At 44.0% G+C, this 18,583-nt stretch overlaps 1 protein-coding gene across 4 annotated transcripts in view; it reads left to right on the top strand.

The window, feature by feature from the left end:
• Positions 1-5,258, top strand: part of GNG3 (G protein subunit gamma 3) — a 455,529-nt gene extending 450,271 nt beyond the window's left edge. For all 4 annotated transcript variants that reach the window (XM_056527216.1, XM_056527219.1, XM_056527218.1 and 1 more), the window contains one exon: positions 4,773-5,258. In XM_056527216.1, the coding sequence (XP_056383191.1) occupies positions 4,773-4,901 (129 nt within the window). In that variant the 3' untranslated portion in view covers positions 4,902-5,258. The remainder of the gene's footprint in view (positions 1-4,772) is intronic.
• The last annotated feature ends 13,325 nt before the right edge of the window (positions 5,259-18,583 follow it).

Below are 18,583 nucleotides of genomic sequence, written 5' to 3'. Positions count from 1 at the left end.
TGTTCTAGGTGTTAAGTTCTGGTGTTCCCTCCCCCAGTGGGAGGAGAGCACCTGGACTGTCTCAGTATAAAAGTATGTGCCAAAGTGTTCACATGTATGCCATGACTAAAGGCCTTGTGGCCTGAAACGCGTCGGCGTTTGAGGACTTCCAGCTATGCAGTCTTGCACTATTGTCCTTGTGTTTCATTGTCTGCCTGCCATAGGATTTTAACCCGGATTACAATAAAGGATACCTTTTATCGGTGCTGGCTCCACCCGTCCTTTGAAACCTAATTTACAAATCTGTTAAACTTTCTGGCACCAGTTGATAAAAAAAAAAAAAGTTTTTCACCAGAGTACCCCTTTAAGGTATAAATGGGCTGGGTCCTTAAGGGGTTAACCCCTTAAGGACCAAGCCCATTTTAACCTTAACCCCTTAAGGACCGGGGGTTTTTCCGTTTTTGCATTTTCGTTTTTTGCTCCTTGCCTTTAAAAAATCATAACTCTTTCAATTTTGCACCTAAAAATCCATATGATGGCTTATTTTTTGTGCCACCAATTCTACTTTGTAATGACATCAGTCATTTTGCACAAAAATCTACGGTGAAACGGAAAAAAAAATCATTGTGCGACAAAATTGAAAAAAAACGCCATTTTGTAACTTTTGGGGCCTTCCGTTTCTACGTAGTACATTTTTCGGTAAAAATGACACCTTATCTTTATTCTGTAGGTCCATACGATTAAAATGATACCCTACTTATATAGGTTTGATTTTGTCGGACTTCTGGAAAAAATCATAACTACATGCAGGAAAATTAATACGTTTAAAATTGTCATCTTCTGACCCCTATAACTTTTTTATTTTTCCGTGTATGGGGCGGTATGAGGGCTCATTTTTTGCGCCGTGATCTAAAGTTTTTGCATTGATAGGACTTATTGATCGCTTTTTATTCATTTTTAAATTATATAAAAAGTGACCAAAAATGCACTATTTTTGACTTTGGAATTTTTTTGCGCGCACGCCATTGACCAAGCGGTTTAATTAATGATATATTTTTATAATTCGGACATTTCCGCACGCGGTGATACCATATATGTTTAATTTTATTTTTATTTACACTGTGTTTTTTTTTTATTGGAAAAGGGGGGTGATTCAAACTTTTAATAGGGGAGGAGTTAAATGATCTTTATTCACTTTTTTTTCACTTTTTTTCTGCAGTATTATAGGTCTGCACACACTGATCTTCATCATTGATCACTGGTTTCTCATAGGAAACCAGTGAACGACGATTCTACCGCATGACTGCTCATGCCTGGATCTCAGGCACTGAGCAGTCATTCGGCGATCGGACAGCAAGGAGGCAGGTAGGGGCCCTCCCGCTGTCCTGTAAGCTGTTCAGGATGCCGCGATTTCGCCACGGCTATCCCGAACAACCCACTGAGCTAGCCGGCAACTTTCGGTTTCGCTTTTAGCCGCGCGGCTCAGCTCTGCACGCTATTAGAGGCGGGTCCCGGCGTGATATGACGCAAAGGTTACTGTGTAACCCCGCGTTATATCAGGAAAGCAGGACCAAGGACGTACCGGTATGTCCTTGGTCCTTAAGGGGTTTAAGGACCAGAGCGTTTTTTGAACATCTGACCACTGTCACTTTAAGCATTATTAACTCTGGGATGCTTTTACTTTTCATTCTGATTCTGAGATTGTTTTTTCGAGACATATTCTACTTTATGTTAGTGGTAAATTGTCATCGATACTTGCATCATTTCTTGGTGAAAAATTCCAAAATTTGATGAAAAAATGTAAAATTTAGCATTTTTCTACCTTTGAAGCTCTCTGCTTGTAATGAGAGTAGACATTCCAAATAAATTATATTTTGATTCACACATACAATATGTTTACTTTATGTATGCATCATAAAGTTAACATGTTTTTACTTTTGGAAGACATCAGAGGGCTTCACAGTTCAGCAGCAATTTTCTAATTTTTCACGAAATTTTCAAAATCGGATTGAAGGTCCTTCATATTAGAAAGACCCCATTATAGAAACTGCACCCCTCAAAGTATTCAAAATGACATTCAGAAAGTTTGTTAACCCTTAAGGTGTTTCACAGGAATAGCAGCAAAGTGAAGGAGGAAAATCTTAATTTTTTACACTTGTAAAAATTCAAAAACTGAGTACAAGAATATGCAAGGGGCAATAGAAAAAAAGCCCCCCAAAATTTGTAACCTGATTTCTCTCAAGTAAGGAAATACCTCATATGTGTATGAGGGGATTTTGGAGAGTGAATTTTGCTGAAATGTTTTTTTGGGGGGCATGTCTCATTTAGAAAGCCCCTATTGTGCCATAACAGAAAAAAAAAAAAAAACACATGGCATACTATTTGAGAAACTCCACTCCTCAAGGCATGTAACAAGGGGTCCAGTGAGCCTTAACTAAGTTGCAGTTTTTTTTTCTTCAAAATTTAACATTTGGGGGGGGGGGGGGACAGTGTGAGGGGGTGTATATGTAGTGTTTTACTCTTTACTATGTGTTAGTGTAGTGTAATGTTTTTAGGGCACATTCGCACTGGCGGGGGTTTACGGTGAGTTTCCCGCTAGGAGTTTGTGCTGCGGCGGAAAATTTGCTGCAGCTCAAACTTGAAGCAGGAAACTTACTGTAAACCCTCCCGTGTGAATGTACCCTGTACATTCACATGGGGGGGCAAACCTCCAGCTGTTGCAAAACTACAACTGCCAGCATGCACTTACAGACCGTGCATGCTGGGAGTTGTACTTTTGGCACAGCTGGAGTCACACTGGTTGGAAAACCTTCAGTTAGGTTCTGTTACCTACCTCAGTATTTTCCAACCAGTGTGCCTCCAGCTGTACAACTACAACTCCCATCATGTACTGATCGCTGAAGGGCATGGGAGATGTCCTTTTGCAACTGCTGGAGGCATGCAACTTCAACTCCCAGCATGCCGAGACAGCTGTTTGCTGTTTGGGCATGCTGGGAGTTGTTGTTTTGCAAGATCAGAAGGGCCACAGTTTAGAGACCACTGCACAGTGATCTCCAAACTGTAGCCCTCCAGCTGTTGCAAAACTGCAAATCCCAGCATGCCCAAACCATAGACAGCTGTCTGGGCATGCTGGGAGTTGTAGTTTTGCAACATCTATATAGTGGTCTCAAAACTGCAGCCCTCCAGATGTTGCTAGGCAACTACTCACCGGCTTTCGTAGGATCGCCGCACCAGGGAACCGCACCAGGGAGCCAAATCACCGTCTTCTGCTGCCGCTGCCGATCGCAGATGGTAAGTGGACCTCCGGCGCCAGTCACTGTCGGTTCCCAGTTCTGCCCGGACTTCTGTGGGTGGGCAGAATGGGGGAACCGAACTTTAACCGCCCCCGATCTGCTATTGGTCAGTAGCTTCTGACCGACCAATAGCAGGGATAGGAGGGGTGGCACCCCTGCCACCTCACTCCTATCCCTTCAGGGGGATCATGGGTGTCTTGGACAAGCTGATCCCCCTTATTTTCCGGGTCACGAGAGACCCGTATGACCTGGAATTGCCGCATGTCGCCAGTGGGAATTCACCGGCGATTTGCGGCGATCACCGACATGCCACTCACCTGGCGTGGACTGGATCTACTGATATCTATGAGTAGGCATCCTGTGTCAATGCTCAGGACCCCCGGTGCGTGGTGGGGACCGAAATGCCCACGGGCGTACTGGTACGCCCTTGGTCTTTAAGTAACAGGGAGCCAGGGCTTGTGGTCCCTAAGTGGTTAAGGTCGAAATGTGCTGTATCCTTAAGGTATTAATGAACTACACGTAAACTATTATTCAAATAAGACAATCATGTACAATCATTCGACCATTCAAATGTGCTATTTAATGGCCCCATTAAATAGTTGTTTTCAACTGGGAAGAATTGATATGCATTGACTGTTATGCCTGTCCAGTGTCATGAGATGGCACTGCAACAAGTAGGTTTTAAAAAATAAGCATTGTCTGTTATTTGTATTTGTTTTTATGTTTGTAGATTGTTTTGTTTTATTTTCTATTTCTGGTTGACCAAAAAAATTAGTTATACCATCTTTGTCATCATCACATCATTGTCATCTGAAATTATCATTAATTACTAGACATAACAGCTGAACTGATTCTCTCTTCTAGATAGTTTCATACATTTGCCTCAATATTTCCCACTTTCATGAATTGCTACAATATGTTGATTGTTGAGTAATATTCTCAGAGTCCTCATATTTGTCTGTGAGCTCACATACATTCACCAGGAAGGCATTAATTCAAAGCAAAAAGACAACAGCTACATCTTGTGTGGTAGGGATGCTCATTCTCTCTCTGAGAGCAAAAACTTTATTCCAATAGTCACATAGCACCAGGACAATTCCCCATACATTCCAAGGCACTTGACACCAAAAAGCTACTATATAGTCTTTCACATGTTCTAAAGACATCTGAACTTCATTAGTATTAAGGTGTATAACTCAAAAAATAGAAAGCATTGGAAAGAAGCCATACAGAGAGGGATGGGGGAGGGAAGGCACAAAGAGTAGCCAAACACACAATATGAGCTCACTGGGAGATGGGACACAAGACAAAGAATATAGATGGAATACACAAAAGTGAATTATGATTACATGTTATATACACACACAAAAATTACCATATCAATGTCAAAAAGAGACAGGGCACAGTTATATTACTTTTACATTTATGTTATAACTAGAATCTGATCTTGTTCCAATGTCATAGCTGTGCCCTAACATGTATTCTACTTTTTCCATACAGGTTTCAAAAGCAGCATCAGACTTGATGGCATTCTGTGATGCTCATGCCTGTGAGGACCCACTGATCACGCCAGTGCCCACATCTGAAAACCCATTCAGAGAGAAGAAATTCTTCTGTGCCCTTCTGTGACCCATCTTACCTTTAGAGGAACCCACCTACTATACTCTCTCCAGCAATCCCAATCAGATAACTACTATACTTCTTATCTAAAATCAAAGATCTCCCCCCTACTTTTATTTACCAATTAAGTAATTTAAAAGAAATCTGTCACCAAACGGGACAAGGTAAATACAGTTGTCATCAGTGTCACCTGCACTACCTGTCTGTACTGAAGTGACACTGATAACAGATTTCCTTTAAATGTTTACTCTCTTCTTCCACAGCATGAAAAATTATTGGATCTCAATCTAAAGGGGACTAGAGACACAAGCAGTATTTATTTGTAAATGATACCAACATTAATGAATAAATACTAGTGAAACAAGATCACATTGATTTGTCACATCAACAAATGTAATGATTTAAGGCAAGAAAGCAGAAGCAGCAGTGACCTAGCATCACTAAATAAATGGCTAAAAACTAGGCTGATTATAACCCAATTTATAGCTATGTAACCAGCTACTGTTCTACTAACCTATGTAACCAGCTAATGACCATTATATAGAGGAAGAATCTGGTTAGAACTCAACTTAAAGAATTTTTAGATATAAATTACTTCTCAGCATCCGTTCAAATGGTGTGGGACTCCCTTAAAGCACATTTGTGTGGCTTATTATTTAGGGAAATATCTTATAGAAGGAAGCAATTTGGTATAGTGGAAAAAAAAAATTGAACGAGCAGGTCCTGGAGTGTGAGAGGGTGTTCGCTGGGGATCCGGTACAGAAACATTATGATTGTCTGAAAAAATCACAGAAAGAGTTTGGGAAATTCTTGCAGGATAAAGCTCAACATAAAGTCTTTTTTCGGGGCCAGAAACAATTTATTGATGGGGCAAACAGGGAAGCCTGTTGGCCAAATTACTCAAAGTTCAAAGGGGCAGTATGGACATTGGAAGTATTGTGACTATGGGAGGTGAAATAATAACCCAACCTAAAGTAATATGGCAGAAAGTCGTAGATTTTTTTTCTAATTTGTATAGATCTGAAATTAAATTCTCTGAAACTAAATGGGAAGCATTCATGGGGCAGATAGACTTACCAAAACTCCCACAAGAGCTGAGGATGTACCTGGATAGCCCTATAAAAATAGAGAAATTAAAATCTGCTCTGTACTCCTTAGCAGAGACATCGGCACCTGGACCAGACGGGATTCCGGTGGGGATATATAAAGAGATATAAAGAGTGGGAGGGTATTTTGCTACCTACACTATTGAAAGTATTTAATGAATCCTGGAATAGTGGCAATCTCCCTCCCTCCATGTAGGAGGCGAACATTACATTAATCCCCAAAAAGGAGCAATCAATTATAGAATTAGCAGCATTAAGACCGATATCATTGTTAAATGTGGATGTAAAAATCCTTGCAAAAAGCCTAGCACGTAGACTGGTCGGGGTAATTCCTATATTGATTAATCCGGACCAGTCCGGGTTTATCCCAGGTAGACAAATCCATGATAACATACAAAGGTATTGGCCAGTATCCAGATGGAAGGTGACCCCTCCTGTTCCGCCCTGTCATTGGATACAATGAAAGCCTTTGACAGGGTGGAATTGGAGTTTTTGTGGCATGTTCTGGAACGGTTTGGAATTGGGGCAAATTTTATTACATGGGTGAAATTACTATATAAGGACCCAATAGCTAGTATAATCATTAATGGTAGGTTGTTGGACTCCTTTCCACTCTCTAGGGGAACCAGACAAGGATGCCCCCTTTCCCTGCTCCTTTTCATATTATTTATAGAACCGTTGGCAGAAGCAGTTAGGAGATCGGTAGATATAAAGGGCTTTGGTATCAAGGGGGAGAATAAGATCCTCTTATATGCGGTTATACAATTTTATTTTTAGATAAACCGAATGACATAATACCTATAGTTATGGAAAAGGTTAATCATTTTGGAGAAATATCTGGAATGAAGGTGAATTGGAATAAATACTACCAGTAGTAGTAGGAGCAAAAATATTAGCGCAGTGGGTAACATGTCTGTAACCAGGGGAAACTTTCAAATATCTGGGGATAGAGATTTCTTCACGAAAAAATGTATTCATGGATACAAATCTAAATCCTTTAAGGGAAAAAAATAGACTTGTGCACTAGAAATATTTTCATTTCGTTTCGTTTTATCGTTTTGGAAAAAAATTTCGGTTCGGTAACATTTTCGGTTAGATTTTTTTTTCGGATCCACTCGGTATTCGGTTACATTCGGTAAATCTTTATTCTTTTTTGGACTTTAGCGATCCTAAAAAAATATGGAAATACCTTTTTTATAAAAATTTAGTAGGGTAACATAAAAAAATAATAATAAAAAAGATACAGTAGTGATGGAAAAAATAGTATCTAACGAAATGTATCTTTTTTATTATGAAATGTTTATTAATTTTTAAACAGGGATCAATTAATGTGAGCGGGTAATGCACTAAAAATGTAGCCGACAATAATAAAAATGTAGTGTGTGCGTGTTTTTCACTTTTTTTTTAAATATTTTTTTAGGCAGTACTACTACTCCAGCATGGAACACACTCTTCCATGATGGGAGTAGTAGTTACCTGTACTAATTGACAGATCGCTGGGGTCCCTTGCAATCCTCATGTATGATGTATAGATGCGGCGGCAGCTCCTCTATGGTCCCCTGCACTCACGTATATATACACATATTCATATATCCATACATTATACAGGAGCAATACCGCGAGTGTCAGGAGTGATACCCGCAGTGATCTTTCCTTTATTACAAGTACTACTACTCCCAACATGGAGTACACTCTGCTCCATGCTGGGAGATGTAGTACCTGCATTAATAGACAGATCGCATCGGGTGTCAGAAGTTACACTCACTGCGATATGTCTATTAATGCAGGTACTACAGCTCCCAGCATGGAGCAGAGTGTGCTCCATGTTGGGAGTATTAGTACCTGCAGTAAGGGACACATCCCGTAGGATGTCACTCCTCCTGACACCCGCTGCGATCGTCCTTATGTGAATGTCAGGATCAGCTGTTCTCAGGGCTACAGAGCAGGGAGAACAGCTGACGCTGAGCCGTAGGTATACATCGTATATCTACTGCCCAGCAAGAACTTAGTGAGCCTGCAATGTGTATACAGTATACACATTGCTGGCTCACTTAACCCCTTGCTGAGCTGTGCGCTATGCGCAAGCCCAGCAAGGAAAGAGTTAACTTACACTGCTGGACAGTGTAGGTTAACCTTTTGGGTGGTATACACTATATACAGCTATCTATAGATAGCTGTATATAGTGTATACAGAAGAGGAAGTCCGCTTACTTCCCTCTAGTCCCCGGCAGGTCCGTGTAGCTCCGCCCCCTAGTGATGACGCCATTAGGGGGCGGAGCTACAGAAGGGAACAAGGCTAGTTAATCTGAAGCTCTGTTGACAGACAGGGAGACTCCAGCTGTTGCTAAACTACAACTCCCAGCATGCCCAGCATGCCAAAGGCTGTCTGGGCATGCTGGGAGTTGTAGTTTTGCACCAATTGGTGGCTTCCTGTTTGGGTCATTGCATCATGGGTGCTCTCCCCAGCGGACAGCGCCAAAAATGTCATAACCAATTTTTTGTGTTTTTTTCTTCTCGTTTCAGATCCGTGTATGCAGAGGATTACTGCAGATGCGATGGATTATTTTTTTTCTTTTAATAAAATGGTTAACGAGGGCTGTGGGGGAGTGTTTTTCCAATGTGTTGTGTTTTTTATTTTTTTTATTGAATTTTCAGGCGTAGTAGTGGAAGCTGGTCTTATGAAAATACGGGGAATCCTACACGTATAGGGTTCCCCGTATTTTCATTCTCGGCACAATACCAACCAACCAAACAACAACAGCCTGACCTTACCAGGGTGGGCGATGACCATTGGTACTGGCCCTCCCCAGCCTAAATAACGCCAGCCTGTTACCACCTAGGCCCAGGAGCGCCATTTTTGATGCTCCGGGCCTGTTGGTACCGGCTCTTCCCGGAACCCCTGTGGTGGTGGGTACCGGGGAAATAATTGGGGGTTAGCGCTAGCTGTTTTTGGGGCTAGCACTAAGCCCTGGATTAGTAATGGATTCAGTCAATAAGACCAGCTTCCACTACTAAGCCTGAAAATTCAATAAAAAAAAACACAACACATTGGAAAAATTATTTTATTTAAAAAAACACTCCCCCACAGCCCTCGTTAACCATTTTATTAAAAGAAAAAAAATAATCCGCCATAATCCATCGAATCCGCAGTAATCCTCTGCATACACAACTCTGAAACGAGAAGAAAAAAAAACACAAAAAATTGGTTATGACATTTTTGGCCCTGTCCGCTGGGGAGAGCACCCATGATGCAATGTCTACCCAAACTGGGAGCCACCAATTGGTGCAAAACTACAACTCCCAGCATGCCCAGACAGCCAAAGGCTGTCTGGGCATGCTGGGAGTTGTAGTTTAGTAACAGCTGGAGTCTCCATGTCTGGGTAGACACTGCCAGAAGGGTCTGTTCCCATTATCCAAAACGGATAATGTGAACAGAGCTTCAGATTAACTAGCCTTGCTCCCTTCTGTAGGTCCGCCCCTAATGACGTCATCACTACGGGGCGGAGCTACATGGACCTGCCTGGTACTCGAGGGAAGTACGCGGACTTCCTCTTCTGTATACACTATATACAGCTATCTATAGATAGCTGTATATAGTGTATACCGCCCAAAGGGTTAGCCTACACTGTCCAGCAGTGTAAGTTAACTCTTTCCTTGCTGGGCTTGCGCATAGCGCACAGCTCAGCAAGGGGTTAAGTGAGCCTGCAATGTGTATACTGTATACACATTGCAGGCTCACTGTAAGTTCTTGCTGGGCAGTAGATGTACGATGTATACCTACGGCTCAGCGTCAGCTGTTCTCCCGGCTCTGTAACCCTGAGAACAGCTGATCCCGACATTCACATAAGGACGATCGCAGCGGGTGTTAGGAGAAGTGACATCCTCTGGGATGTGTCCCTTACTGCAGGTACTAATACTCCCAACATGGAGCACACTCTGCTCCATGCTGGGAGCTGTAGTACCTGCCTTAATAGACAGATTGCAGCAAGTGTAACTTCTGACACCCGCTGCGATCTGTCTATTAATGCAGGTACTACAGCTCCCAGCATGGAGCAGAGTGTACTCCATGTTGGGAGTAGTAGTACAGTGACCCCTCGACTTATGATCATTTCAACATATGATGGCCTCTCAGAGCCCATCGTATGTTGAAGGCAGCCTCGACATATGATGCTGCTGTGTGTCGGGGCAATCGTACAAGCAGCTATCTGACAGCGCTGACAACTTCAGCAACTGACAGATAGTTGTTTAATGTGCCCCGGTCTGCCTCCTGTTACTCACATGCTGTCCTGCTAACTCACGCAGGCTTCCACTGTGAGCTCCGTGTAAGCCCCGCCCCACCAGTGCAGCCATAGCCAATAGCCTGCAGCATCTTGCTGCAGGCATCCAATGAGCTGCTGGCTGCCCTCCCCTTCCTTTCCTATAGAGCTGTAGTCGGCAGGATCGTAATGGAGGACATTCTGTCCCCCCTGAAGGTATTTAAAGAACTGTACAGTACTGTATGCGATGTCACACATTACATACAATACATAGACACACTATACACCCCATACATCAATGTTTCCCTATCAGTGTGCCTCCAGCTGTTGCAAAACTATAACTCCCAGCATGCCCAGACAGTCAATGGCTGTACATGCATGCTGGGAGTTGTAGTTGTGCAACAGCTGGAGGCACCCTGGTTTGTTAAACACTCCCCATACACTCCACATACAATGGTCATCCCAGAACCAATTAGCAGTTTCCCATAGAGATATGTATTCAACATACAATGGTTCCAAGGCCCCAGAACCAATTACCATTTTTACATAGACATATGTACTCGACATATGATGGTTTCAACATATGATGGTTCTCCTGGAACCAATTAATATCATATGTTGAGGGACCACTGTACTTGTAGTAAAGGAAAGATCACTGTGGGTATCACTCCTGACACCCGCGGTGATGCTCCTGTATAATGTATGGATGCGGCGGCCGCTCTCCTATGGTCCCCTGCACGGCTGTATATATACACATATTCCTATTTCTCACAGAGAGCTGTGATTGGCTGGAACCATCTGGCCAATCACAGCTCTGAGGGAAATATGAATATTTGTATATATACGTCAGGGCAGGGGACCAGAGAAGAGCGACCGCCGCATCTATACATTATACAAGAGGATCGCAAGGGACCCCGGCGATCTGTCAATTAGTACATATAACTACTACTCCCATCATGGAACAGTGTGTTCCATGCTGGGAGTAGTAGTACTACCTAAGAAATGTAAAAAAAAAATAAAAGTGAAAAACACGCACACACTACATTTTTATTATTGTCGGCTAAATTTTTAGTGCTTTACCCGCTCACATAAATTGATCCCTGTTTAAAAATTCATAAACATTTCATAATAAAAAAGATACATTTCGTTAGATACAATTTTTTCCATCACTACTGTATCTTTTTTATTATTATTTTTATATGGTACCCTATGAAATTTTAATAAAAAAGGCATCTCCATAAGTTTTTTAGGATCGCTAAAGTCCAAAAAAGAATAAAAAGATTTACCGAATGTACCCGAATACCGAATGTATCCGAAAAATCACACCGTATCTGTATCCCTTTTATTACTTTTGTTATTAGAATGAATTCTTTACGTTCGTTTACGGATAACGAATGCAGTCGTTATTTACCGCATGTATTCGGGAAATAACGAATGCATTCGTTATTTTGCTATTCGTATTATCGTGGTTATTCGGGAATGTTCAAAATATGTTTTCGTGCATTCGAATGCCCGAAAACGGTAAAATTCGGTAAATTACACATTCGTGCGGAACAGAATTGCACGTCTAGAAATTTTTTTTTTTTAAAGTTAGTATATGGGATAAACTCCCCCCTTCGCAGGCAGATCGAGTAGCGGCACTAAAAATAATTTTTTTTACCCCAAATTCTTTATGTTATTGGAGCGACAGTTTGGGTTCATGAATCCTGGTTTAAAGGGCTGGAGGCAATCCTCAATAAATTGAACTGGGGAAGAGTCAGGGTAAGAATAAAATATTCTTCCCTTACCCTTTCTGAGGGTAAGGGAGGTTGGGCATTGCCTAACTTCAGATTTTTTTTTAGCCGCAAAAATACAGGATATAAAGCAGGGTAGTAGGAATGGAATTATGGAACAGTTGATAGATTTTTATTCAAGGGAGTATGGTAGTATCTTTGAAATCACAACCAAATGAACACCTTAGTAGGTTCTCCTCAATATTTGATATATACTATGGAATGAAGTTAAACGTATTTGTAAAATTCGACAGTTTTTGATGCACATCTGGGGTAATTATAAATTCACTTAGTTTAATACTGGTTTGGATACAAGGGGGAATTGAGTTTGTTGAATAGCTCTACTGTCAAGCGGAGTTAAAATCACTTGAAGCACTGAGACAAAAATGTGGTATTGGAGAGAAGAAGGAATTCTTCTATTTACAATTGAGGGAAGCGGATAGACACACTAGAGATAGAGATAAATTGTTTATAGGAACACATAATCTTTTTAAATATATTATGCAAGCACAGAGCACAGTGAAGTCTTTGAGGGCCACCTACAAGGGTCTAATTCAGGAAACAACAATTGGCCCATTGGGAAATATTACATGGGAAGAAATCTTAAAAATGTGGTTCTGGGTTCATCAAATAATACATTTCAGTATTTACAGTTGAAGGTAATATTTAGACTATACTACTCCCCTCTCTTTCTTGAATCAATTGAATGTAGATTAGACTATAGCGGTCCAAAATGTCAGGAAAAGGAAGCAAACTTTTTGCATTTAATATGGAACTGTAGAAAAAAAACAGAGTTTAATAGGACATGGGGCAAATGGCAATGTGGGTCATTTGGAGTTCACTTGTTTGGGGGGTTTGGGGGGATAAGACATTTTGTGTACTATTTGATGTAATGTGGATGGTGGAAAGTGTTTTCTTTTTTTTACTGAAAATAATGCTAAATGTCAAAAACGAAAATAAATAAAGAATAAAAAAAAACACAGCTACTGTTCTAGGAAACAAAAAACATTCTTCCATTGTATGTACTGTCCAGTCTTATATCAGTTTCAAAAGCCAGGAAAAATCTACAAAACTTTATCAGACACTACTCACACAGGCAAGAGGAAACACATTACTCAATGTGGGAGAGCAGTGTTCCATGTAGCCGTTTTGCACATGATGGGAGTGTTTAAAGATATTTAAATGAAAAAAATAAGTCGGGTAAATGCATGCACATAGGTAGAGATGAGCAAATGTTTGAAAAATCCTGTTCAGTCCCGGCGCGTGCTCCGGGTCTCTCAGATTAAATGGCCAGTGCACCATTAATTGGTGCCTAGCCCAATTAGTCCCAAGAACTCCCTACACTATATAAACCCACTTCCCCTTCCTGTCCTTGCCGGATCTTGTTGCCTTGTGCCCTGAGAAAGCGTTTCTGTGTGTTCCATTGCCTGTGTACCCAGACCCTTCCCATTGCCCCTGACTACGAACCGTTGCTGCCTGCCCAGACCTTCTACTACGTCTGACCTTGCTCTTGCCTTGTCCCTGTGTACCGCGCCTGTCTCAGCTGTGAGTGAGGTTGAGTCGATATCGGGTGGAACGACCTGGGGGTTACCTGCCGCTGCAATTCCATCCCGCTTTGCGGCGGGCTCTGGTGAAAACCAGTAACCCCTTAGATTCCGTTCCCCTGGTACGGCCCACGCCATCACCTCACTGACACAGAGGATCCACCACCCATGTCCTCTCCGCATACCAGTCCGGATCCTGACAGGTGCCAGCAGCTGCGGTAATTCCAGCTCCAATAGTGTATTATTGCTGCAGTGTAAACTATCGAAAAGCTAATAGTTGTATCTTAAAATTGAGCTGGCGGTCTGCCGCGAGGCCAGCTACAGCCTGTCCCAGCCCCTGCCTCTCAGTGCTGTGAGTGTCCACTTGAAAAGGGAGGGACTGCAGTACAAGCAACTTGGACAGGAGCACATTCTGCTTCTGCACCATTGGATAAGTGGGCGAATAGTACCAAAAGTTGCTGCAGTGAAAAAACTCTTACTTGTATCTTAAAATCGAGCTGGCAGTCCTCTGTGAGGCAAGCTACCACCTGTTCCAGCCCCTTCCTCTCAGCCCCCCCAACTGTGAAACTGCAAATGTTTCATTTAATCAGTTATGGTTCATTGTTATCGCTCCGACCTGTTTCAATGGATTCTTGTGGTAATTCCACAGGTAATATATGACAACAACCATAGGGCCTCACAATTGAAAAGATTGAAGAGATTTATTTAAGTTTAAATTGAAGATTTTGATTAGATTCACAAGTTTAATGTCCTGGGTGCCCAAAGCGTTTATTCTGAACTAATACTGTATGACCACAAGGGTCGGTTGAAGGAATTTGGGGGCCCCAAGCAAAATGGACATGGAGGCCCCCCCCCTTGATGTTCACGCACGTCACGCTCTAGGGCTGGCATCCGGAAGTTGTAACGCCGGCCCTTGATTTCTGGGAGTGCGACGTGAGTGAACGTCGATACGAGGCCCCCAAATTAGGTGCAGCAGAGTTTCCCCCCCACATTAGGTGCAGCAGAGTTCCCCAAATTAGGTGCAGCAGAGTTCCCCCCACATTAGGTGCAGCAGAGTTCTCCCCACATTAGGTGAAGCAGAGTTCGCCCCACATTAGGTGAGGCAGAGTTCTCCCCACATTAGGTGCAGCAGAGTTCCCCCCACATTAGGTGCAGCAGAGTTCCCCCCACATTAGGTGTAGCAGAGTTCCCCCCACTTTAGGTGCAGCAGAGTTCCCACCACATTTGGTGCAGTATAGTTCCCCCACATTAGGTGCAGTATAGCTCCCCCACATTGGGTGCAGTATAGCTCCCCCACATTAGGTGCAGCAGAGTTCCCCCCACATTAGGTGCAGCAGAGTTCCCCCCACATTAGGTGCAGCAGAGTTCCCCCCACATTAGGTGCCGCAGAGTTCTCCTCACATTAAGTGCAGCAGAGTTCCCCCCACATTAGGTGAAGCAGAGTTCGGCCCACATTAGGTGAGGCAGAGTTCTCCCCACATTAGGTGCAGCAGAGTTCCCCCCACATTAGGTGCAGTATAGTTCCCCCCACATTAGGTGCCGCAGAGTTCTCCTCACATTAAGTGCAGCAGAGTTCCCCCCACATTAGGTGCAGTATAGTTCCCCCGCATTAGGTGCAGCATAGTTCCCCACATTAGGTGCAGTATATAGTTCCCCACATTAGGTGCAGTATATAGTTCCCCACATTAGGTGCAGCAGAGTTCCCCCCACATTAGGGTCAGCAGAGTTCCCCCCACATTAGGTGCAGCAGAGTTCCCCCCACATTTGGTGCAGCAGAGTTCCCCCCACATTAGGTGCAGTATAGTTCCCCCACATTAGGTGCAGTATAGTTCCCCCACATTAGGTGCAGTATATAGTTCCCCACACTAGGTGCAGTATATAGTTCCCCACATTAGGTACAGCATAGTTCCCCCCACATTAGGTACAGCAGAGTTCCCCCCACATTAGGTGCAGCAGAGTTCCCCCCACATTAGGTGCAGCAGAGTTCCCACCACATTAGATGCAGTATAGTTCCCCCACATTAGGTGCAGTATAGCTCCCCCACATTAGGTGCAGCAGAGTTCTCCCCCCATTAGGTGAAGCAGAGTTCGCCCCACATCAAGTGAGGCAGAGTTCTCCCCACATTAGGTGCAGCAGAGTTCCCCCCACATTAAGTGCAGTATCGTTCCCCCCACATTAGGTGCAGCATCGTTCCCCCCATATTAGGTGCAGTATAGTTCCCCCACATTAGGTGCAGTATAGTTCCCCCACATTAGGTGCAGTATAGCTCCCCCACATTAGGTGCAGTATAGCTCCCCCACATTAGGTGCACTATAGCTCCCCCACATTAGGGGCAGTATAGCTCCCCCACATTAGGGGCAGTATAGCTCCCCACAATAGGTGCAGTACAGTTCCCCACATTAGGTGCAGTATATAGTCCCCCACATTAGGTGCAGTTTATAGTCCCCCAAATTAGGTGCAGTATATAGTCCCCCACATTAGGCGCAGTATAGTTCCCCACATTAGGTGGAGTATAGTTCCCTCATATTAGGTGCAGTATAGTTCCTCCACATTAGGTGCAGTATATAGTTCCCCACATTAGGTGCAGTATACAGTATAGTTCCCCACATTAGGTGCAGCAGAGTTCCCCCCACATTAGGTGCAGCAGAGTTCCCCCCACATTAGGTGCAGCAGAGTTCCCCCCACATTAAGTGCAGCAGAGTTCCCCCCACATTAAGTGCAGCAGAGTTCCCACCACATTAGGTGCAGTATAGCTCCCCCACATTAGGTGCAATATAGCTCCCCCACATTAGGTGCAGTATAGCTCCCCCACATTAGGTGCAGCAGAGTTCCCCCACATTAGGTGCAGCAGAGTTTCCCCCACATTAGGTGCAGCAGAGTTCTCCCCACATTAGGTGCAGCAGAGTTCCCACCACATTAGGTGCAGTATAGTTCCCCCACATTAGGTGCAGTATAGTTCCCCACATTAGGTGCAGTATATAGTTCCCCACATTAGGTGCAGTATATAGTTCCCCACATTAGGTGCAGCAGAGTTCCCACCACATTAGGTGCAGTATAGTTCCCCCACATTAGGGGCAGTATAGCTCCCCCACATTAGGTGCAGCAGAGTTCTTCCCCCATTAGGTGAAGCAGAGTTTGCCCCACATTAGGTGAGGCAGAGTTCCCCCCACATTAGGTGCAGCATCGTTCCCCCCACATTAGGTGCGGCAGAGTTCCCCCACATTAGGTGCAGTATAGTTCCCCCACATTAGGAGCAGTATAGTTCCCCCACATTAGGTGCAGTATAGCTCCCCCACATTAGGTGCAGTATAGCTCCCCCACATTAGGGGCAGTATAGCTCCCCCACAGTAGGGGCAGTATAGTTCCCCACAATAGGTGCAGTATACCTCCCCCACATTAGGTGCAGTACAGTACCCCACATTAGGTGAAGTTTATAGTCCCCCACATTAGGTGCAGTATATAGTCCCCCACATTAGGCGCAGTATAGTTCCCCACATTAGGTGCAGTATAGTTCCCCACATTAGGTGCAGTATAGCTCCCCAACATTAGGGGCAGTATAGCTCCCCACAATAGGTGCAGTACAGTTCCCCACATTAGGTGTAGTATATAGTCCCCCACATTAGGTGCAGTTTAAAGTCCCCCAAATTAGGTGCAGTATATAGTCCCCCACATTAGGCGCAGTATAGTTCCCCACATTAGGTGGAGTATAGTTCCCTCATATTAGGTGCAGTATAGCTCCTCCACATTAGGTGCAGTATATAGTTCCCCACATTAGGTGCAGTATACAGTATAGTTCCCCACATTAGGTGCAGCAAAGTTCCCCCCACATTAGGTGCAGCAGAGTTCCCCCCACATTAGGTGCAGCAGAGTTCCCCCCACATTAGGTGCAGCAGAGTTCCCCCACATTAAGTGCAGCAGAGTTCCCCTCACATTAAGTGCAGCAGAGTTCCCACCACATTAGGTGCAGTATAGCTCCCCCACATTAGGTGCAGTATAGCTCCCCCACATTAGGTGCAGTATAGCTCCCCCACATTAGGTGCAGCAGAGTTCCTCCCCACATTAGGTGCAGCAGAGTTGCCCCACATTAGGTGCAGCAGAGTTTCCCCCACATTAGGTGCAGCAGAGTTCTCCCCACATTAGGTGCAGCAGAGTTCCCACCACATTAGGTGCAGTATAGTTCCCCCACATTAGGTGCAGTATAGTTCCCCACATTAGGTGCAGTATATAGTTCCCCACATTAGGTGCAGTATATAGTTCCCCACATTAGGTGCAGCAGAGTTCCCACCACATTAGGTGCAGTATAGTTCCCCCACATTAGGTGCAGTATAGCTCCCTCACATTAGGTGCAGCAGAGTTCTTCCCCCATTAGGTGAAGCAGAGTTTGCCCCACATTAGGTGAGGCAGAGTTCCCCCCACATTAGGTGCAGCATCGTTCCCCCCACATTAGCTGCAGCAGAGTTCCCCCACATTAGGTGCAGTATAGTTCCCCCACATTAGGTGCAGTATAGCTCCCCCACATTAGGTGCAGTATAGCTCCCCCACATTAGGGGCAGTATAGCTCCCCCACAGTAGGGGCAGTATAGTTCCCCACAATAGGTGCAGTATACCTCCCCCACATTAGGTGCAGTACAGTACCCCACATTAGGTGAAGTTTATAGTCCCCCACATTAGGTGCAGTATATAGTCCCCCACATTAGGCGCAGTATAGTTCCCCACATTAGGTGCAGTATAGTTCCTTCATATTAGGTGCAGTATAGTTCCCCTACATTAGGTGCAATATATAGTTCCCCACATTAGGTGCAGTATATAGTTCCCCACATTAGGTGCAGCAGAGTTCCCCCCACACTAGGAGCAGCAGAGTTCCCCCCACATTAGGTGCAGCAGAGTTCCCCCCACATTAGGTGCAGCAGAGTTCCCACCACATTAGGTGCAGTATATTCCCCCACATTAGGTGCAGTACAGTTCCCCGCATTAGGTGCACATATAGTCCCCCGCATTAGGTGCAGTTTATAG

The sequence above is a fragment of the Hyla sarda genome, chromosome 6 (genome assembly GCF_029499605.1).
Source record: "Hyla sarda isolate aHylSar1 chromosome 6, aHylSar1.hap1, whole genome shotgun sequence".
NCBI lineage: Eukaryota > Metazoa > Chordata > Amphibia > Anura > Hylidae > Hyla > Hyla sarda.
The sequence above is the reverse complement of the archived record's forward strand: the minus strand, read 5'-3'. Positions and strand labels throughout refer to the sequence as shown.